The sequence below is a fragment of the Venturia canescens genome, chromosome 10 (assembly GCF_019457755.1).
Source record: "Venturia canescens isolate UGA chromosome 10, ASM1945775v1, whole genome shotgun sequence".
In the NCBI taxonomy this organism is placed as follows: Eukaryota; Metazoa; Arthropoda; class Insecta; order Hymenoptera; family Ichneumonidae; genus Venturia; species Venturia canescens.
Window position 1 is genome coordinate 4123823 of NC_057430.1, and position 25014 is coordinate 4148836.

Below are 25014 nucleotides of genomic sequence, written 5' to 3' on the forward strand. Positions count from 1 at the left end.
ACCAAGTGACAGGGCCGTATTCGCGCGTCATTGCTTTTAAATTACTCCTCGGTATTTTCCAAAATTGTTCAGTATTACGCAATCTTGAATATATTGAATTCAAATTGGACTCAAGTTGGTCCTTCGACAGTTGATCCAAATAACTTGCTGCTGTATACTTCACTTTGGGATTCGTTATATTTAGTTTGTGAAATATTCCAGCATTAAGCTGGCGTTTGTAGTTATCGTTTAAAGCATAAAAGAGATATTGAATATCTGACCGATATTGACGATGCTTGGACATGAACCGAGATTTCCAATACTCGAAATGCGCAAGACGTACAGATCTCTTTTGATTTTGACCGTTTGTACCATAAGGATGTAAATGAGGAAAACATTGGCAATCTAAATCAGGAAGACGTTTGTCCAATGGAAGTTCGTTGACTTTTAACATTTGATAAAGACCCGTTGCGGTTTCGTTAATCTTTTTTTCGTGTATTGGACAAATAGTATAGGGATGATAAAAACTGTCCGATTGTGACTTCTGAGTCAATATAGCTCGTTTCTGTTCATTTTGTTTCAAATCAGTGTTCAATTTTTGTTTATTGTCTGAATCACTCTTAATTTTTTGTTTATTATTTGGTATAGAACAATTTACTGTATCTTCATCTTCTTCAAACTCAACATCACAGATATCTTTCGATAATAAGTCGTCAGTGCATGTTGGTAATTTTATTTTTGAATAAAGAGGATTGTTTTCTTTCAATTATTGCAATGCTTTTAATACTTTGTTTTTATCTACCAATCGTTCCTATACTACTTTAGATTTTATTGGGATACCGCGATCTAATATATTGAAACGTAACGCCCGCGGAGCGGCCCGAACTCGCTCGAACTCTCGAATACTACACGTACACAAAACATCGCGGAGCGAAGGACAGGCGTGCGTCCCAACCGGCGGCCATCTTGGTTACTGGCACAAAGGCCCGAGCGAGCCGGCGGGCAACGCTCTGAACAGCGCCACTTGACGAGAAATCAAACTAAATTATTTTTTTCTTATTCTAATTGTTTTCAAACTTTTTATTTATTAATAAGAGCGTAATTAGGTTTAAATTAACGGGAAAAATAGCCGCTATCAAGGAAAATTAATGAAAAGGTTAAAACCTGTAGAAAATTTGTATTATTTCGATTAAAGCGAGACGCGTGCTTACGGCGCATGCGCGGGGGTAAGCGTTCATGGGCTATAGGAACCCGAACATGACTTTTCCCGATTTTCCGAATAAAATTAAAATTAACGATATTAAATAAAACAATGAGGCCAAATCATACAAGCAATTAAATAATGTCAATTTTCATTAGAATTTTATTATTTTAAAGTCATGCTGAGCTAAAAATCATCAGAAGCGGAATTCGGCGCATCGGGTAAAATAGCGATCAGCCAATAACAAGGCGCGAAATATGACAGCGAGCCAATAGAGAGGCCCGTTACAGAGGAATGCGCAGAACACGTCCGAAATATGAAAAAATTCGGCGTTTGAGAGATTTTAGAGTGGGGAACGGGGTATAAGAGTCCGTGCACGGCTCATTCGGTAGGCAGTTTACCCTACCTCTAGAACCAACTCGGATCTCCTAGAAGAACTAGACCAGACTCAAATAGAAAAATACACTCTATTTCCTACTTTTTCTTTGGATGCCTGGGATATTGGTGAGACTCGGCGACGTATCGATCCCGTAGTCCGGGGTCCATTCCAAATAACCTAAAAAACTTCCGAATCTTCGTTGCACGGGGCATTGGTGAGACTCGGTGACGTATCGATCCCGTGGTCCGTGGACAAAAATTACCTAACCTAGTGAATGCTCAGGACATTGGCGAGACTCGGCAACGTATCGAGCCCGTGGTCTGGGGTTCACATCCTAACCTGTCTTGTGTCTTTGAACATTGGCGCCATTCGGCGACGTTTGAGGCCCGTGGTCAAGCACAAACTTTCCACCTAGCATTTTTTGGGTTTATTAAGAACAGAGGCGATAAATAAATGATTTTATGATTGATTGTTATTAAATTCAAGGTTGTTTTGTAATTTATCCGATTTGGTTGGGTCGAACGAATTAATTAACATTAGAATCAATTATTAATTGAATAATTCAATAATCCGTTGTCCATTTGGGCCATTGTACGAAATAAATCGCTTAACAAATTACAATTAAATAAAGGCGAATAAAAAAGCGAATAAAAGTAGTAATTCAAGAGGCTGCGGTAAGATTAAAGTTTGTATAGCATCAAAGCGATCATAAATTAAAAAATTGTAAAAAGAAAATTGCAGGAATTTTCTTTTTACTTGAATTAGCAGGAAGCGTAAAAATCCAGGTTCAAGCGGTTAGGAATCCAAGACATCGGTTGTCAATCATTAAAGTTGTGAATTACATTTTTTTTGAAAAATCTCATGCAAAGCGTGCAGGAAAGGAAATGGAATAAGCAGAGGCATAACAAACCATAAATCGCTCTTTATTGTACAAATAAAAAGAAAAACAAATTTGAAAATTCGGTCAAAGATTTTCATACAGAAAAACGCTCCGTTTTTCCGGGTTTTTCGAGTCTTCTCTCGCCTGATTCGGTCAAACAACGCGGACAAATAAAAATTAAAATTAAAGACGCGTATCATTTTTTGTAAAAACACAAAATTATTGTTTAATAAATTCATTTTGTTATTTTATCAACACAATCCTCGTCTCTCATCTCGTTCATACGTGCTCCTTTTAAAATTAAGGTAGCTCGAACCGACGCGTGGCGGCGCTCAAGCCAGGTCGGTAAGAGCGTTACGTTACAATATATAGCTCTTGATTAAAATTAATAGGTTCGGTGTCCGGACAAATTTTTTTCAACGTTTCCTCCCATGGTAAAGGTAAAATGAAATTGTTACCAACAGCTTTTGGAATCATATGCTTCTGCGGTAACTTCTTGTTCATGACGGTACCTAATCTTCGAACAACTTGAAACTCGTTGGATCAATATTTTCTCAAACATATTGAGCCCTGATATAACTGGAGGTACTTTAGGACTGTCAAAACCATTCAGAATGCAAGCGGAAGGCACTATATCTATTTTTAATTTCGCATCACAACTACGACAAATATAATTTTCTTCCTGAACTGTTTCACATTTACCGAGGAAGTCCAACAAATGATCCCAAGTTTTACCATATTTCGAGGTCTTGGACACCTTTATATTTAGAATAGTACAAAGTTTTTCTTTGTACTATATATTATATGTAGAATAGTACAAAGCTTTGGTACAAAGTTTTTCACACGATATACATGCATACCGTGGTAAATCCATGGTACGCTTGGCTAAAGCGTTAAATGTTAACTTGTATTGAGACCTTATCTCAGTTTCATTGAGATTGATTTCTACGGCATCCGCTATCAAACCTTGTGCTTTCTGCTCAGCTTGATCAGATATTTTCCGCAGCGACTCGATATCGCTGTTGTTCAATTTCTCATCCAAATCAAGTAATTTTTGATAGAAGCATATCAGATGATGCACCAATCGTTTGATCCGTCGTATTGTCGGAAAATGTGGCGATAATATTTGTACTGACAAAAACTTGGATGAACAGGTTTTTGGATCGATGTAGCAGCCATGAGAATGACCGAGTTTCTCATTACTCGTTTTATTAGAACATTTTCTAGCTTGTTCAATGAACTCGACGACTTTAAATAATTTACATGTAGTTAATTTTCGGTAAAAAAAATTCAAATTTTTCAATATGTCAATATCACAATCATTTGTTTTACACAAATGGCTACAGTTCCACGATCTGTGAGATTTGTTTTTCGTTGTTATCAGTGGTAATACGTTAATAGCCTTAACTTCTGATTTAATAATAATAGGCTCTGATCGGTTCAAAGGATTATAAGCAGTTTCTGCAAAATAAGCCTCTGTTGAAGCACTATGCATCCTTTGACCGCATAATAGTTCGATGTATTCTTCATCGTTTGATACTGGGCAATCGGCAGCACGTAAAAAACACACTTTAGCTTTAGCTCTAGCAGATCTGAGCGATCTGTTCATTGCAATGACAAACGTTTGCCTCGTAATGAAGGCCCATTTAACTAACCGCTCAGCCTCAAGTCGACAATCTACAAGTGACCGCAAGTTTAATTTTTTGGCAATATTTTGGATGTACCTCTCCTTCGTAAACTTTGTTCTAATACAACGGTTTTCTCGAATGAATTTGCAATATTTTTGAACAATTGTAGTAGCGGTTCGCATTCAAAAATTACGTTCGATACATTTGTGATCTTTCCTTATTTGACCTGTGCTTGCAAATTTGTTAATTTTACGATGCTTTTTTTTAAGCGGACTAATTTTACACGCTAATAGGAAGTTCGTTTTCGATTCAATCAATAAATCAGGTTTCATTTCAGAATCTTTGCCCACCAAAGATGTAGGCTCATTAAGAGTTAATTTATCTAGCGGTATATTTTCGTACAGTTTATCCGCACAAATATGTTTTAATGGCACTTCCTTGCCATTGTGTTCTCCAGATTTCGCAACTAATATTTTTTGTTCGCCTTCGGTGTCTAACGATAACGATGTCATCAAATGTATCAGGTCTTCTTCTTGATCAATATTATTCATGGAAATAATGTTATTTTTAATTAATTGTAGCTCCTCTATGCGCTGATTGTGACCTACGGGATTGTTCTCAATAATCAAATATGGAAAATGTTCTATAATTTTAGTATCCCGAATTCTCAATAAATGTTCGCGAAATTTTGTACAATCGTATCTAACGTTTTCTGGGTTCATTGCATAGAATATCGATGTAGCGAATGTCATTGCAAATAATCCGCAATCACGACCATTCGGTTGAAGGTCAACTTTCGGAAAGATAATGGAGCCGGGTTCATCCAAATCGTAATAAGGGAACAATCTTTGTAAATATATTTTATGATATCTATTCAACGTTTTCGATCCATTGAATCAAAAATCAATATTTTCCTCATATCGAAATAGCTGCAAACCCAATGTCCTCCTATATGAGTTTTTCCGTTCTTAACATTTAATTCCTCACAGCTGAATAAAACAGCATGAGTGCTGTAAAAAAATTGGAGACAAGTACATTTATGTTTTATGTAACCTCGACTGAGTAAAACCCGACGTGTTACTCGTGTAGTCCAAAAAATAAATGCACGATGATTTATAAGAAGTTGTTCAAGAAGTTGTTCGATCTATTCTCTGGAAACTTGCTTCAATAATGAGCAATTCATTACTAAAGGTTATAAAAATCATTACTAAAGGTTATAAAAAAAAACTATTTCAAACGTAATGAATAAAAAAAATGAATCTGTTAAATCTTGGTAATGTATGAAAAACATTTGGTTCAAAGGAACAAAAGGTTGTCAAATAAATGCAAAAGGGACGAGTACATCGGATGACGAATAAACAAAATTTTTAACATAATGGTATGTAAAAAAAATTACGAAACCAACTGTGTTTGAATAAAACAATTAAGAAAAGCTTTCACAAATCATGAAAAAACATTATATTAAAAAAAATAAAAATCTGGAATTATTTTGTAAAGGAAAAAAAAATTCAAATAGAACGTGAAAAATTCATTCTTACGGGAAGTATCCGGAACTTGAGAAAGTTCTAAAACTTGCTTCAAATGAGCAATTCATTACTAAAGGTTATAAAAAAACCATTTCAAACGTAATGAATAAAAAAAATGAATCTGCTAAATCCTGGTAATGTATGAAAAACGTTTGGTGTTCAAATGAACAAAACGTAGTCAAATAAATGCATGTGACGAGTACATCGGATGACGAATGAAAAAAATTAAAAATATAATGGTATGTAATAAAAATTGTGAAACCAACTGTAAATAATTTCAACAACACAATTAAGAAAAGCTTTCACAAATCGTGAAAAAAACATTATATTTAGAAGAAATACAAATCCGTAATTATATTGTAAAGGAAAAAAAAATTCAAATAGAACATGAGAAATTCATTCCTACGGGAAGCATCCGGAACTTGAAAAAGTTCTAGTGAATCAAAAAGTTACCAAAAAATTGCATCAAAGGTAAAAGTCATTTGTTACTCTATGGTGACAGATACTTAGAAGAAAATCGATTCTTCTCAGACTTTCAGGATCCCTTGGTATTCACAATATTCGATGTCGATTTCGTGTCGGTACAAATTATGTTTAAATATGTGCTAAAAGTACTTGTCCGGCCCATCACTTTTCATTCAAATTGCTCATTCAAATAAAAATCAGGGCTCTTTTAGATCTGATGGATCATATGTATGCCTACAGAGGGAATTGAGAAAATTATCTCCAAGACATTTTAACTTAATTGCATTCAATTTTTCTGTAATATACAAGAGATATTATTGTGTATTGAAAATACCCTTCGGAAGATAAAAATTGATAAGCTTCCAAATTAACTCTCCAGTTTTTATTGAAATGACGGCAATTTTTACTTCACATTTCCTTCTTCAACCGAATTTTATTTGTTATAGCAACTAACCTATTCTATTACTGAAGATATTCAACTGATAATAAATCACATTTTAATAAATTTTCGAGAGGATTCGTCTGTATAATCTCGTTTTTTTTATTATCACATACACAATTGCACTTTGTTAAAATCAACATAAAAACATGAGTGAATTGTTGCGAAGAAATAGTTGCCGCCGAGCATATATGAGATGATGTTCGAATTCAAGTGGGCGTGTAACGGCAGCGTTAATACTAGTTCCATAAAAATAATACATTAATTAAGGTCTAGTTTGATTTTTATTTGAATGAGCAATTTGAATGAAAAGTGATGGGCCGGACAAGTACTTTTAGCACATATTTAAACATAATTTGTACCGACACGAAATCGACATCGAATATTGTGAATACCAAGGGATCCTGAAAGTCTGAGAAGAATCGATTTTCTTCTAAGTATCTGTCACCATAGAGTAACAAATGACTTTTACCTTTGATGCAATTTTTTGGTAACTTTTTGATTCACTAGAACTTTTTCAAGTTCCGGATGCTTCCCGTAGGAATGAATTTCTCATGTTCTATTTGAATTTTTTTTTCCTTTACAATATAATTACGGATTTGTATTTCTTCTAAATATAATGTTTTTTTCACGATTTGTGAAAGCTTTTCTTAATTGTGTTGTTGAAATTATTTACAGTTGGTTTCACAATTTTTATTACATACCATTATATTTTTAATTTTTTTCATTCGTCATCCGATGTACTCGTCACATGCATTTATTTGACTACGTTTTGTTCATTTGAACACCAAACGTTTTTCATACATTACCAGGATTTAGCAGATTCATTTTTTTTATTCATTACGTTTGAAATGGTTTTTTTATAACCTTTAGTAATGAATTGCTCATTTGAAGCAAGTTTTAGAACTTTCTCAAGTTCCGGATACTTCCCGTAAGAATGAATTTTTCACGTTCTATTTGAATTTTTTTTTCCTTTACAAAATAATTCCAGATTTTTATTTTTTTTAATATAATGTTTTTTCATGATTTGTGAAAGCTTTTCTTAATTGTTTTATTCAAACACAGTTGGTTTCGTAATTTTTTTTACATACCATTATGTTAAAAATTTTGTTTATTCGTCATCCGATGTACTCGTCCCTTTTGCATTTATTTGACAACCTTTTGTTCCTTTGAACCAAATGTTTTTCATACATTACCAAGATTTAACAGATTCATTTTTTTTATTCATTACGTTTGAAATAGTTTTTTTTTATAACCTTTAGTAATGATTTTTATAACCTTTAGTAATGAATTGCTCATTATTGAAGCAAGTTTCCAGAGAATAGATCGAACAACTTCTTGAACAACTTCTTATAAATCATCGTGCATTTATTTTTTGGACTACACGAGTAACACGTCGGGTTTTACTCAGTCGAGGTTACATAAAACATAAATGTACTTGTCTCCAATTTTTTTACAGCACTCATGCTGTTTTCACGGTTTGATTTGACTACTTTTTGTGCACTGTGAACTTGAAAAAAATTCACAGGACATGTTACGACACAACTATTATCGTTAATTCATTTTTTTGTTCGTTCCAAGAAATACACATAACTATTCTTGGCATTTCTCGGCCAACTTCTTTTTTCGACCTTAGCATCATCAGCAAAAACCCATGACGTACCAGATCTTAACATGTTCGTATAATGCCCTTCAAATACTGTTCGATCATGATGGAAAATAGCACTATTGACTTTATATTTTTCGCCGCAAACAGTAACTACAGCGGATGGAATACCTTTAATACTAAACCAATCTTTAAAAGTTTCATAGTTTTTTCATCTATAGATAATATTAAAAGTTGAAGAATCAAAACGCCTTGAACAGTTGATAGCGAAGTTTTTGTTAAGAGTGTTCCCAATCCGCCACAAGCATTGCACTGATGTCCTTCAATCGGATTCCACTGAGACAAACTATGTTCGATTAATTCCTGTAAAGTAAAAGGTTTTTTAACACGCGGAAAGCTCAAAACTAGTATATTATTTGCTTGTTCATCTGTGGTGGTATATTGACAAGCTTTACATCGAACTTTAATAATCAATTTATGTTCTACAGCATTTCGAAGTAAATCAGATTTTTTGCAGATTCCCATGAAAAATTCAGAAACGTCGTGCTGTTTTTTTTTGAATAAACGATTCTCCTACATATTCTCTTACAACGCATGAACTCACTGATTTATTTCTTTCCACATAAGACCGAAGTAAAAGAGGTATACGATTTTCTTTCTCCTCCGAAGTCCTGAAAAATTCTTCCCTAAGAGGTTTGCAATTGAAAATACATTGTATAATAGAATTAGCATAACACGAAACACCATCCGTATTGGTTAATCCGTTAATAGACCAGGAGCTCATATTTTTCCATTCATTGGCGCTGATTGACACTCCATAACATTTTTGGATATAGCCCAAACAAAATCTGGAATTTTGGGAGCCCATTGTTTGGCAAACTTTATGAAAGCAAGATCTGTACGAAACTTCTGTCTGAGACGATTGTATTCCCTTATAGCTAACTCATCTGCTTTTACAGAATGGGGATCGAAATTGATTAAATGTAGTCCGTCTAAGGTAGTAACACGAGAAAGACCGACATAAGTCTGTCCACAAGTGAATATAGAATTTCCTGCATTATAATTATTACCTATCAGTGTATTCGGAAAAATTTTTAATTAATAAAATAGATTTTTAGTTTCCCTACTTTGGAAATTTTTTAAAAAATTCCCTGCCTCATTGAAAGAGAAAAATATATCAAATTACGGCTAATAAAAATTCCAGATAACGCGATATTGAAAATCCAACTTACGCAGAATTAGTTTTTTTGAAAAATCATTTTATTATACATTAAAGTTGTTTTAAGTACTATACAGCCAAACAAACATGCGCGCGCATATTTTATTTCCAACTTAAATTTTACTTTGTTCGATTAAAAATCATTAACACTTTCGAATAGTCTGTTATGCGGTTACAAATTCAGCGCCATTTTCTAAATTATCAAGAATTCCATCTACGCCCTCATAAATTTCTTCTCCAACCCTATTGACTCCTGAATTAACGAGTCAGAGCAAATTTCAAAATGGACCATATTTTTTACCAAAATACATTGAGCAAACTCGTTTCTGAAAAACACGATGAACCAAGCCACAAGTCCGTAACTTCTTATCAGCAACAACGAGGAAAACTGCAAAAAACGTAAATATATATATATATAAGTGTTTCAAACCATGATTGCAATAATTTCCATCATCGACTAATTCATAGCGTTAAACTTGGATACTGACTTACCTTGAGAAACACTTGAATCAATGGTTGTGTCTTGGCAAGAGCAACACGAAAAATGACCAAGCAGTTTGGACGGAATTCTCACAGCGAAAATCCAGAAATATTTTTTTTTTTAACTGAAATAGAATACAATTAATCACATAATGATGACTTCGTTTCTCATTCAATTTGATAGAAAACTACAAAAAAATGCATATAAATATACCTGAATCGAAATTTCATTCTCTGTAGTATCGCACCTTCCAGAACTGAAAAGTTCTAACATATTCCCAACGAGTCTGACCCAAGAATCTCATTCCCAGTATCCACTCATTTGAAGCCCTTGGCTCAAGGAATACCTCCATATCAATCACTTGAGATCACGAAATCTGGACAATCAAGACTTTGAGCCATATATTTTCATGGAACGCTTGAGACTGTAAAACCGTGTTGACCAACCAAACTGAAGTCATGGAAAAAAATCACACCGTGTCCATTTGAATCAAAAGAGTTTTATCAGGAAACACCGCTTCCACTGTAATAAAAAAAAATTTTTATTGCAATTTCATCTTCATCTATACTATTAAACTGAACGAGTTCATAGGGCTTGTGGTTTATATTCTGATTGAGGATCAAATTTTGATACCTTTATCTCAGACAACAAAATTTTTGCTGGTCCGTAACAAATTCTGACACTTTAGGAACCTGTACGCTTGGACCATTGCGACAGTCTTCACAACCAAAAATGAAAAGGAACAGTAACAGACCGCTTCCACATTTCATTAGCACTGGAGATAAAAAATTCTGTAATCAGAAAATGACTATTATATTGAAAAATTATTCTACTTACTTAAAAGCATTGTCACCGGAGCCTGCAAGTATACTCACCCGCACTCTATCTTTTTTCATTTTCTTTGCGGATCCAAAAATTTTTGTTGATCCAAAAATTCAGAATACGGACCAACTCAAGAAATCTCTATCCGGAAGGAACCAAAATTTTATTTCGGTCTTCTGACTGGCAGTCTTCTGCGTATGAAACTTTAACTGTTGAAAACACAATCTTGGATTTCGACCTCTATTTCGCTTTTTTTCATCTTTACTTTTTTCACCATTTTCACTAAACATTGTCCTGCTTTTAAATAGTCGGTGAATAGTCGGTGAAAACTGTTACATTCGCGATCTTTCTTTTACATCACGGAAATATATAGATATATACTTGTACTACAGAGAACTGTCAAACGCGATCTTTATAACCTCATTCATTTAACAACACACCATACGTCATATCACGAAATATATATAAGTATATACTTGTATTATGGCACCAGAAAAAAAATATATAGGTATATAAAATGTATTATGGCACCAGATTTGTCACTAAAAAAAAACAAATAAACATCAAAAATGTGTGCGAAAATCCGACCCATTTTTTGATGCTATTAAAAAATAAATAATTAATATCTCTTCAACGCGTTAAGCTACAGAGTTCAAAGAGGTCGCGATCGAAAGAAAAAAAAAATAAAAAATACGTTAACTTATAATATTCTCTGGAATACTGTAGTTAATTAATTATTAAAGAAACAAATTTTGAAAATTTTCGAAAACAATTGGAAACGCTATCGCTCCGGTAAAGAGTCTCTGGCAGCAACTCGTCATGTCATGTTGTTATAAATGTACTTGTCTCAGAGTCGCTGCCGCGACTCTAGATTTGAATATGTCTTTTATTTGATGCAACAGGCTGTATCTGATCCGGAAAATAAAATTTCCATGGTGGTTGCTGTTCAAATTCTGAATTTGATGCTATTTTCAATAACTGGCCAAACTCTTCGATATGATCGTCATTGAGCAATGAACCATCGGCAATTAAACAAGTTTGATGAATATCAAAAGTTTCTTGATTATCATTTGGAGGAGTTACAACCTCATCGCTAATAACCACTACTTCATCGCTTTTATCAATGAAATCCTGAGATGTGATATCTTGTTGAATACACAGTTTTCGATTTGCTCGACATTTTTTTTGTCTCACAGCAGCATCTTTTCTTCTTTTCAACGCTATCTCTGAAGGCGAAAATTGTGATTTATGTGGAACCTTCAAAGTCTGTTTATTACCATCGATATTCAAATCACCGTTAATAGACTTCAGTGTACTATTAGTTTTTGTATAATAGTTATCATCACCGTCCCACGGATGATAATTTTGAATTTCAACATCCGTACATTGGTTATTTGAGTAAGGCCCAACAACTGAAGATTCGTTGATTTGTTTTGAAACGGAACACAATTTTTTTTTTCAATCGAAAATTTTGCATTTTTATATGATGTTTCCGTTTTTTTTGTACAATTTAAAGAGATGGAATTATAGTTGTATTAGTAATATCAGTCGGAAAGTGTGATATTTCTTGAGATAAAAAAATTTTCAACAAATACGCACGCATGCCAGGCTGGTAGTATCGAACATTTTCCGGCTTCAAATCGTATAGCAACGATACTGCGAAAGCTATTGCATAAAGAGCGCAATCATTATTATTTGGTTGTCGGTCGACAGTAGGAAACAGAACCGAATCTCGCTTATTGAAATCATAAAACGGAAATAAGCGGTTCAGATAAGTCAGATGATCTCTGTGCAGAGTACGAGCTCCACTAGAATTGAAAATGAAATTTTTTTTTGTATCATAGTAATTGCAAACTCAATGACCACATTGAGGTTCGTTACCATCAACCCTGATAAGCTCACTGCAGCTATACAATATCTGTACATGCTTTTCGTTGGGATCAACAGGAACTATTTGCTTCGGAAGATAGAGACGAAATTGCGGTTGCATTTGGAAAATTGATTGAGGTGATTTTTTCAATAATCTTGCGAATTCATCAATATGATGATCATCTAGTCATTCGCCTTCGCCTATGCAACGTTTTAGACGATCTGAATATTCGTCTAATGTTTCAATCATCTTAAACGAAAAATTAAATCAAGTTGTAACTTGATTGATGTCGACAAAAGACAACAGGCGCCGCGTAGCGCAATCTGCACGGTGAGTGCTCTATAAATAAACGACTCGCGCTGTAAGCGCGACTATGGCGCAACAATGCGTCACAATTTAAATAAATAATAAATAAATAAAATAAATATAAAGAATTTTGGAAAATAGGAAAAAAGGAAAGGAATAAATATTCACGTAACGTCACGTAAATTGGAAAGCTGAAATAAAAAAATAAAAAATGAACATTTTTAAAAATAACCACTTATTCCATTCAAATAAGGATTGCAAATTACGAACTTCAGTATTGTTTTGAATTCTAAATGATTTTGATAGTAATGTTCTAGTACTCTATCTTAAAATATATTTATTGCATTCATTGATTCTAAGACGTTCTGAATTTTTTAACTACGCTAGCCGAAAAAAGTATCTTGTTTTTTAATGTTCTGGTTATTGTTGAAAGGATATTTAACATTTTTCAATACAACCTAAATATCAACGAAATATGCACGATGGATTTTGTAAAGCTGTCGGGAAAATGTGATAAGTTCGGATAGAATACGTTGTTGCGCTCGAACGTGAGAACGCGCGGGCTGAGAGGAAAATAACGAATAACAAATATTAAAGTTACTAATCTCTCAGAGGAACAAATAAACAATTTAGTAAAAAGGAGAAGAGATAAAAATAGTAGATGTTCGGAATAGCTATTAAAGCGTTAGGCGCACCTACTGCGGTTGCTAATATACATTATGGAATTTCAAGGAGATTGATGTAGTTCAAGACACAGAAATATCGGGTAAAAGTAACGAGTTAACTTGTTTATTAAGGAGTCGGCATTAGAGATTTAGATTACAGTTGAATAAGATCGCAGTCTACTTCCTCTTGTTTACAATCACATAACATAAATGAAATAAAAGGTGATACAGTTTTGGACTTACGGTCGATGTTCTACGCGTAATTTGAGACGTGCTGACGCTGAGCGTGGCGGGTCTCCTCGAAGACAGTGTAGTCGGCACACCTACGTACACAAATCGCGTAGTACACACGATAATTTGAGAATATAATATATCGAAATAATGTTTGATTTCTGGATTTTTCTTATTAGTACTTTGAAGGTTTGGATATGTGAATAATTGATTAATGAGTTCTTATTTGCCTCCAAGAAGTAAAGAAACGCTGCACCTCAGTGCCTCACTAGCCCTCGAGCAGTGATGCTTGATCGCAAAGATTCGAAGATGCGTAACTATTAACTATCTTGTAAGAACCTGGAACAAGACTCGGACTCGAGGTAATAATACCTGAGGAGCTCCGCTTAGACCGACGATTAGCGAAAGACTGACTAATTTTTGTTCTCAATTCTCTATCGATGCTTCCAATATTAGGAAATGGCAACGTAAGGATTTAGATTGTTGAGCAAATGCGTATGGAAGAATATAAAAGTGTGTCTAAGTGAGTGAGTGTCGTTCCGGGTTCTCGCAATGAATTGTGCATTTCTCTTAAAGGAACTCGAAAATCTGAGAATCTGTGAAATACGTTTCGCAATTGACTAAAAGAGGTTTCGTATAGTATGAGGAATTCGGTTTCACAAGAGGACGCGGTTCGTACTGAGCGTTTCAAAATTATACGATTAATCGATAAAATACATTTATGACAATTAATTAATATACTTTAAACTATCTAACCAGTAATTTATAAATAAATGGCTCGGCCATAACAACGTCATGAGTAACATGACGAAACCGAATGAAAGTTTCCACGTTTTTCGTTTCGTAATGTAAGATTAACTTACTACCCATAACTAATTTGAGTCAGTAAACAATGACGAGATTGTGGCGTCTTTGTTATAGACATCAAAATTGGGTATAAAACAAATTCAATATTTAGATGTTTTTCGTAGAACATAGAACATATCACGTCAGAACGCCTCAAAGCTTTCTGTTAAAAAAAATATATATATAAGAAAAGATAATATGAACGTTAAAAAGCATGATATTGTTTTTGAGGGAACGAACGTCATGTCTTTCTAATAAAAACCCAAAAATACATGCAGTACTTTTCAACAAATACTCCGGTCTAGCTCTGCACAAGTATGGAAAGATATGGGCAACGGGATATGGGCATAGGGAGGTGGAAACCGCACTGTACATACGCATATCAGACAATGAAAAAGATGGTCGGAAGAATTTGAATTTCGAAAAACCATGAAAACCGATATGATTACAACCGTACACAATGTGCTGTTGTAATTCGATACACTTATTTTTTTAATTGTACATATTACTCAAAGAACTTGCGGGGAGGGGGTAACGTCAATTCGGTAAAGTAATACAATAAGAACAATCAATAATAAACTGAACTTCAGAAAAAAATTATTCATCGGTAAGCAGTAAACCTGAATCTAAATCTATTCGACCAATTCTTTGATACTCTGTATACCAAATTCTAAAATTTGGTATACAGTGTATCAATAGCGTGATATCGACACTGACCACATTTACACGACGCTCTTATTTCGGTTGAGTTATTACATTTGTAAAACGAAAAAACAGAAAACAATAAGGTATAAACGTGTGGAACTGAATATCGAGTTGGAGTATATGTGAAAAAAATAAATATGTACAAACTCGATTATATCTGAATTTCATTTTATTTCTCTATTCTCATCCCTCATAAAAAATGAATAAATGATCAATAACATACAATTGACATTTTCTAAAATCATTCGCGGTAAAAAGTCCTAAACGGCCTTGTTCAGGATAGCGTTGCTTCATGTTATAAAAAGATTAACAAATGCGATGATTAACAACAGAGCCCGATTTGTCTGTAAATTCGAATGGATTTTGATAAAGTCGGTTATTTGGTTGCTTTCCTCTACTATCCGTCCTCGTTTGACATATTTCAAAATTTGAACAACACCCCCATTCTCTTGTTAAAGATTCTATTGTTGCTTCATTTATATGCTACATTAGATTTAGAGCATTCTCTCGAAATAGCATCCAAACTTTTCAAAACAGCACAGTTCATTCTTCGGACAAAAAACCTGTGATTCGGATTATTTGCTCTGTTCTCCAAATAGAAATCACTCAAGAGACCGCCCATTCTATTATTTTCCTGTGCAATCAAAGCTACAAATTGTTGAGTGTGGTGAGATATTTGGTTTATTAGAACTTTTCATGATATCCAATTCGAAGTACTTTAATAACCTTTGGAAAACAAAAGAAATGTTAGAAAAATTCAGGTATTATTCGAATCGAATTAATTTAGAATTTCAAAACATCAGAATTGAATGTGCACGTTACGGTCACACCATGAGAAAAATAAAGCCCGAAACAGTGATCCATGATGAGTATGGTGATCATATGCTACATCAGATTTGGAGCATTCTCTCAAAATAGCATCCAAATTTTCAAAACAGCACTATCCGGAGAATAGACATTCTTAGAACAAAAAACGTCTGATTCGCATTATTTACTCTGTTCTCTAAAAAAAAATCATTCAAGAGACCGCCCATTCTATTTTTTCCTGTGAAATCGAAGCTATAAATAGTTCAGTGTCATGAGATATCTTTTTTATTGGAGTAAGTTTTCATGATATGCAATTCGAAGTACTTTAATAACACATACAAAACAAAGAATTTTGGTAAATATTGGAAGATAGCAAAAAAATCTGTTAGCAAGTTTCAGTTATTATTCGAATTCATGTAGAATTTTAAAAGATCAGAATTGAATGCACATTACAATCGAACGATAAGAAAACTAATGCCCGAAGCAGTGATCTATAATGAGTATAGTGATCATATGTATGCTACATCCGATTTGGAGCATTCTCTCGAAATAACATCCAAATTTTTCAAAACAGCTCTATCCACTTTTTGAACCAAAAACCTCTGCTTCGCATTATTTCCCCCGTTCTCCAAAAAGCAATCACCCAAGAGATCGCCCATTTGTATTTTTTTCCCCCGTGTAATCAAAGCTATAAATAGTTCAGTGTCATGAGATATTCATGTTATCGGAATAAATCTTCATGATATATAGCAAGTTTTTTGAATTAATATAAAATTTAAAAAGATCAAAATTGAATGCACATCACGATTGAACCATGAAAAAAATAATATGACGCTGAAGTTTGCAACGTTGGAGTCCAACGAAATGATATAATAAAACTCTCAAATAATTCAAGTTAATCTCCAATATTGTTCGTAGTTTTTCAACCTACACCAATGATTCGTAAAATAAATAATTGGTGAATTACAAATATTTCGTCGTTCATTCGTTGGACTCCAACGTTGCAAACTTCAACGTCGTAAAATAATGCCCAAAGCAGTGATCCATTATGAGTATAGTGATCATACATATGCTACATCAGATTTGGAGCATTATCTCAAAATAGTATGAAGAAAAAATGGCACTGTTCGGAGAATAGACATTCTTCGGATAAAAAACCTCTGATTCGGATTATTTGCTCCGTTCTCCAAAAAGAAATCACTCAAGAGACCCCCCATTCTATTTTTTCCTGTGCAATCAAAACTGTAAATTGTTCGGTGCGGCGAAATATTTTTGTTTTATTGGAATAACTCTACATAATATCCAATGATACGTACTTTATAATAAAAACAACGAATTTTCGTAAATCGTTTGAAAATAATTCAAGATATATTTTTCATTGGAAAGCAAAAAATAAGGAATGTAGAATTGTATGAAACTTCATGGAGAATGCCTCGGATCTGGAGTTAAATTCATGTGCAGTTTGCCAAAGTACATTCTTCGAACCTATGACTTGAATCGTTTCTGAGCTTGGGAGTAGGTTTACGGTGATAAGATCAGAATTGAATGAACATTACGAACGAACGATGAGAAAAATGATGCCCGTAACAGTGATCCATGACGAGTATAATCATCACATGCTACATCAGATTTCGAGCATCCTCTTGAAATAGTATCAAATTCTCAAAACAGCTTTTGAATTTTTTTCGTTCGTCATCCGATGTACTCGTCACTTTTGCATTTATTTGACAACGTTTTGTTCCGTTGAATCAAATGTTTTTCATACATTACCAAAATTTAGCAGATTCATTTTTTTATTCATTACGTTCGGAATGGTTTTTTTATATCCTTCAGTAATGAATTGCTCATTTGAAGCAAGTTTCGAGAGAATACATCGAACAACTTCTTATGAATCATCGTGCATTTGTGTTTTGAACTACATGAGTGTCACATAGGGTTTCACCGAGACTACTGTCCAAGTGACATAAAACATAAATGTATTCTTGCTTTGCACACAACCTGGATCTTATTGCAAAGGCTGCTCTAAAAACAAGGCGAATATCTGAGATTATTTCGAAATACAAAAGTATTGTGCATATTTTTAAAACTAGTAATTCGACATTGGAGGCTCTACGAAATCAACAAATAGATGAATGGGTTGAAAATCTGCTGGGCTTGAGAAAAGATGTTGACAACGCAATGGAGGTCGATTTATTTAATGATCGATGGTGTATTAGAACTTCGTGAAATCCTTACATTTGTACTGATAAGTTTGAAACGGAAAAATACTTCTGTTTTGACGTTTGAGGATTTACAATTGCTGGTGTTCATTCGAAATGGTTTAACCCCTTCACTGTGACGACAAAAGTCGTGCCATTTTTGTGTTATGACACACATAGGGGCATTTAAAAAAAAACATATTTCTACTTCACCGATTCGATTGAAATTTGGTACACCATCGTTTTTGGGGTCGCTGATTACGAATTCAAGATCATATTTTCAAAATAAAAAATGGCGGATCCAATATGGCAGACGCAAATTCGAAAAATGGTTTGATTTTGACGAAAGTGAGTACCTCATAGTTTTTGGGGTCGCTGAATTCGAATTCGACAACAGATTTTCAAAATAAAAAATGGCGGATCCAATATGGTGGACGTGAATACGAAAAATAAGTACGAAAATACGAAAATAAATACGAAAGAATTTGAATCCTTACTCCAAGTATGTGAAGCTCAGATACAATATAATGAATAAAAATTTGGCCAATCAGGTACGACAAACTAGTCATAATAACTAATGTAAAATAATAGCAAAAGTTTTTTTCCCTTATATCCCGCTTTCAACCGAACCCAGAGTCACGAATCGTGGATATAGTGGTTGCTGAAACTTCGGATCAAAAGAGAGCTATTTGAGTGTATAGTGGATGCCTCTGGGATAGTACCCTCGATCTAAACGTGTCACAGGTATCGTGGGAACATTGTAGAAGTACTAGAGTGCAGACATAGGTCTATCGGACTCGGATATGAGATGAAGAGTAGCGATAAAATTAATCTACAACTGATCGAGTACGAAAATACGCGTATGAAGCCAAATGAAACTGATCTATATCGAGTATGAGTGTTGTGTCTTTATTTCCGTGACCTGGGAGCCTATAAGAGAAGAAAAAATCTCGTTACATATTTACATTGTTTAGAATACTTTTATATTATGTTGAATTATTTCTCACATTTAGGCGCTTGAGTTTAACAATTAAATCAAAACTCAAAGCCTCTCGTGTTGGAGTGAATCTACTATTTTAAATTATTAGAATCGGATTTCTTCTTCGGATTCAGCGTTCCGGAATTGTACGATATTTAGTTTCGTCGGAAATAAACCATTTTTCGAATTTGCGTCCGACATATTGGATCCACCATTTTGAATTTTGAAAATCTGATGTTGAATTCGAATTCAGCGGCCCCGAAAACCATTCGGTACTCACTTTCGTCAAAATCAAAGCATTTTTTGAATTTGCGTCAGCCATATTGAATCCGCCATTTGAAATTTAAAAAATCTGATATAGAATTCGAATTCAGCGACCCCAAAAACCACTTTCGTCGAAATAAATCCATTTTTCGAATTTGCGGCCGCCATATTGGATCCGCCATTTTGAATTTTGAAAATCTGATGTCGAATTCATGATCAGCGACCCCAAAAACGTTCATACTGTGACTTTGAGACAAATTTAAGAAAATTTTTTTCCAATACAAAAATGGCACGAAAATGTGATTTTCACCTCACTGCGAAGGGGTTAAAACCTCTATTTTTCGCTAATAAAGAAATGCCTGGTCAAGACTACGTAACTGCATCCAAAGTAATTCCTATTGTTCATTGTATAGTATCGTCTATCGAAAAAGTCACTCACATCTCATCGGATGTATCAGAATTGCGAAATAATTTGATAACTGAAATTAAAAGAAAACTTGAGCAGATTTAAATTAATTCAATTTACTTCATTTCGGCTATTCTTTATCCACGTTACAAAAGTGTTCCATTCCAGTATGCTGGTTGTATCAAAATGGCCAAACGTAAAATCTTGGATTATTGTCAAGGGGGCGAAAAGAACAACTCAAAATATTCTTCATTCGAAAAGGAAAATACAACTGTACAGATCGGTAATCTTTGGACTTCTTTCGATCGTAAAGTTAGAGCTAGCAAAGTTAATAACATCCGTATCTTCTGCCAAAGTAGAATTAAAAAGGTATAAGTTTTTCTTTCGAAGTTAGAATAATAATAATATCACATAAAAAAAAATGATATGTGTATATATGCATATAAATTTATTTACAGGTATTTAAAATCATCATTATTAATTCGCAATAGCGATCCTGTCGTATGGTGGGGTACAGAAGAGAATCAATATTCGAAACTTGAGGAATTGGCCATGAAGTACTTGTCAATACCAGCGACATCGATTCCATGTGAGAGGGTATTTCCGAAAGCTGGAGAAATGTTATCAAATAAGAGCTATGCTCCAGCTGAAACATGTAAAAGTGTTATCAATTATAAGAATTAATTACGAAAATGAAAAATAATTGATTTACGTTGACTAATCACTAATTTTGTCATAATAAACATCAGTTATTCAGCAAGAGTTTTTTATGTTGACTGACTTCTTATTAACTGATAGAACGTTATCGATAAGTAAGCGATATTATCGATAATCATGACCTAACCGATAATATAGATAAATAATTATCGATAATCGGTAAGCGCACCTCTACAATAAACACGTCTTATTCCGAATCACTAGTAAGTACTTGGTCTCAGATTCATATCATCAGTTTTAGCGCTCCAAGTAAGTTAGAACAAGACTTCTTTGAATTCATTATATTGTTGGTTCTTTAGAATAATACTAATTGTAAATAGTATTATACTTCTATGGGTGAGGTCAATTTTTTAAATTTTAGTTTCTGAGTTCTCCCGTAAGGATTAATATTCCACGTAACCAATATGTACTTGGCGTCGAAGCGATATTATAAATTTTAATGCTGCACGTAACATGGATGGAAACTTTTTCAATTCATTCAATTATTTCTCCGTCAGAATTTAAAAAATGTAAAAAAAAATGTCATAAAAAGAATTATAAAACCGACTGTAAATAATTTTAACAGAACGATTTGAAAAAAATTTCATAAATCCTGAAAAAACATTACATTCAAAAAAATACAAATCTTTAATTATTTTTGTAAAATGAAAAAAATTCAAATAAAACGTGAGAAATAGAAAACCGAATGAGGCCAAGTATTTTCTAAAATGATCTTTACTATATTTTCAGTAAATAAAAATTTTCCTTTCCCATTATTTATTGCTAAAATGACATAGTAGGATGATCAAGATAGGAAAAAAAAATATGAGATCATTCTAGCATAGCCAAGAATTTTGAATAAATTTTAGTTTCTGCAGAAAATCGTGTTACACCTCGAACTGTACCGGCTAAAGAGTTTTGTGACTTCATGCGTTCCCAGAATGATTTTGCGATTAAGAGATTGTTATTCTGATTTTATGCACAAATTCACTGTCAAAATTACACACAAACTTGACGTGGATGGTTCTCAAATGGAAGCTCAGCGAAGGAATGCTCCATCCGTCTGCATCTGGGGCGAATTTCAATGCCCACTAATTTATTTGTTTTTTATTTCGTTATCCTTCATTCAGCCACGTATGAATTTTTTACTTGTCTTATTCATATACTGGTTCATCATAAGTATTCTGTATGACATTCGTTGCGCATTCACCAGATTGTTTATTTCTTTTATTCATAAAACCATAGTTTCTCAACATCCTATTCGTTCGTTGATTCAATAATTTAATCCATTCGCCTGGATATTTATTGTGTAATTATTCATTAAATCATTAATATTTTCTAATTATTTTATTTTTTCATACACCCGCTTCATTAATCTCTTTCATCTATATACCTCAGGAATCTACACGGAGAAAATATTATTCGAATTTTTGAATTCGAGTTTTTGAAATTTTTATTATAGTTTGTGGTAACGTGGTACCATATCGGCATAACGCTCATTTTTGTAATGCCACATAGTAATTTATAGAAACGTCAAGGTTTTATCGGAAAGTAACCTCTAATTCACGGAAAACCATTAGTTGGACATTGCAAAATACATAACGGGTCGCCGTATAGAAATTTTACGATGTTTTTATACATATAAAATTTCGCTATGCACCAGTATAAAATTTTACTATGGTCCTTTATCAATATTTGACCCTTTGGCTGTATCGCAAATTTTTTTTAAACTATAGCAATTTTTGCTGCAACCTAATTTTTTTAATCGGTTGCCGCTCTTCCATATCGTTTGGCCCCCTTCTCTCTATCCCCGCCTTCCATCTTTCCTTTCTCTACCGTTACACTCGTAAATATTTTTAATTGAAAAATGCACAAACGATGATGGCATTGTGGTGATTCGAGAGTAGGATGTGAAAGAAACAATATTAAATAGTTTTAATCTCAGTATATTTCATCAATAAATAAAAATTTTATTAATATATACAAAAAGTCCTTATATCTATAACTGAGTACTTATTTTATCGACGTTTACACATTGTTAAATCCATGTCTTAGGAATTCACGTGTTACCATCGAGACTTGTCAACTTATGCGTAATTGATACATTTCGTAATTGTAACTGTTCCATAGTTATCGTCGACCAGCTGCAGTTAAGATCTGGATTCGGATCAACTCGATAAACTTCAAAATGACCTGCTTTGTAAAGCTTTCGCTTTGCGATGCTTTAAATTCTATGGAGACAATCAAGACTTCAGTGCGTTTTACAATCAAATGCCTTACTTCGTAAAATTCGGGTCCCAACCTCTGCAGGAGTCATAAGTGCAGACCCTTTGTAAATTTTGAAATCAGATCTTTTAATCCAAGACACGATGGAAATAGTATCGTTACTGTTTCTTACAAATTGATGAACAATATACGGCATATATCTCAGTAAATCTACTGATATTTGACCCATAACAAGTTTATTGGTGGTATCTCGCTGCAGAAATGTATAATTTAACTTTAATTGATGTCTCATCACTATTGTATGGCAAACATTAACACGGGATATAGCAGAATAAGCCGTGATTTTGCCTTCGCGATGTTTGCTTTCAAACCTCATTAAACAAATATTCCATAATGGACCAATCTTTTCCGTCGTCCTGGAGTAATGTACGAGAAAGTGATGCTTCGGAAGCAGATTACGTACAAATAGTTTGGCTCTCAGGGTTAAATACTCTTGAATCTCAGCATCTAACAAATAATGAGAATTCACAGGAACCACTTTGCTCGTAATAAAAACTACGATCCGTTTCAAAATCAAAAACATTTGCCAAAATTCGTTATTTTCATCAATTAAATGTCCGATCACGAAACTCAAGTGCATAATAAAACAAAACATCTCGGCAGCCGATATTATGATTCGCAAATTTTTCAGATGGTTCTCAAGTATTTCAACCAGCCTATTTTTTTTTACTCCTGGGATACGAAAAACCCTGTATGAAATTATTCAACTGAAATAAAGTGAATTTTTTTTCGACATAAATAAAATGATGGAGGAGTCCGAGGTCACATTGGTACACACCCTCCAAAATATCGTGCATCCCATCAACGGAGTAATTTTCCAAGAAATGAGATCCATTTATTTGATGAAACGTACACGACGCTTTTATGCCACTAACGGATGGATCGATGTTTTCGACGTATGAAACATAACTTGACTTGTCTCGCAATTTACACTGTCGTTCGTTAAAAACGGTATTGATATCTTTTTGATGAATGGTACAAAATCTACAAAAGTGATTGGAGCGAAAACTTTCATTAAGCCCAAATAAAGAATGTAAGTCCAAATTATCTCCGAGAATTAGTTGTAAGGAAAAGTAAATTTGATGTGAACCTTGCTCAGTCTTAATAGAAATACTGTGTTTTTCAAGAAATTCGAGCTCCTCTATTGCTTTACAGAAAATCGGACCGTTATTGGAAATTTGTCTATTTAAACTATTGAATAGAATAAATAGAAATATATATTCCAATTTTGAGTGCATCTCAGGAGGTAAGCAGGGGATACTCAAATAAACAGCGCCACACTTAGCAATACCACGATGACTTCCGAGGGGATTGTTTGGTTCGTAATCGTCATAGTACATGAACAATGGGAAAACGATTTTTCCAATGAACTTAGATGTTTTTCTTTCCACAGACTTCCTTGAATGAAATTTGATGTGCCCCAATTAGCCGAATTTTCAAGTCTTTTCATATACTGGATAGTATGAGTAAAATTATAAGGCAGTTCAAAAAAAGATTTCAATACGTTTTTCATTGATATAAACTCGATGGATACCGGAATATGTTCGTAAATTATTACATTCTTTTTTTTTTTGAAATTCCTGTCTTTCACCGATAATGACCTGTTCTGGTTTTATGAAGGTATTTACCTTTTTAAACTTGTTTAATCGCTGTCTTTCTGAATCGAATTGTTTGAGTGGCGAGATAAAGCTTTGCAAAATGGCATCAAGATTATGAAAATTCTTAAGATGATCATTTTCTGAATTTAGGAGGTTTTTAACATCGTTTTCTGTTGAAGAAACAGTGAAGTTCATCAAAGTACTGAATCGATGAACTATAATATCAATTTTGCTTCTCGGAATCTCCAAGAAATTGTATAATTGAGCAACGAAAATGTAGTTCCGATTCAAAAGTTGGAGACTTTTTGACATTTACTTTTTCATCCGCGGATGCCGTAAAATCATCATTCTCAAATACGCTTGCATCAGAATCGCTGCATTGCTAATATTCGGATGATTCTCCGTTTCTAATTTTTCATCTGAAATATCTTCAGAAATGATAGTTTCGAAAGATCCTACAGATTGATCATCGGAAGCTATGTGAAGATTGTCAGGCAACGTTGGCTAAGAGGTGATATTACCATTTTCTGGT

General features: G+C 33.7%; 1 protein-coding gene across 3 annotated transcripts in view; it reads left to right on the forward strand.

Moving 5' to 3' along the window:
- LOC122417278 (palmitoyltransferase ZDHHC3) overlaps positions 1-25014 on the forward strand; it is a 138094-nt gene that overhangs the window by 56077 nt on the left and 57003 nt on the right. The window contains exons 5-6 of one of the 3 annotated variants that reach the window (XM_043430666.1): positions 20071-20271; positions 20361-20662. The exons of the other annotated variants lie outside the window; for them this stretch is intronic. Of the exons in view, the coding sequence (XP_043286601.1) occupies positions 20071-20271; positions 20361-20586 (427 nt within the window). The 3' untranslated portion in view covers positions 20587-20662. Of the gene's footprint in view, positions 1-20070; positions 20272-20360; positions 20663-25014 lie in introns of those variants that run through there. 3 annotated transcript variants of the gene reach the window in all.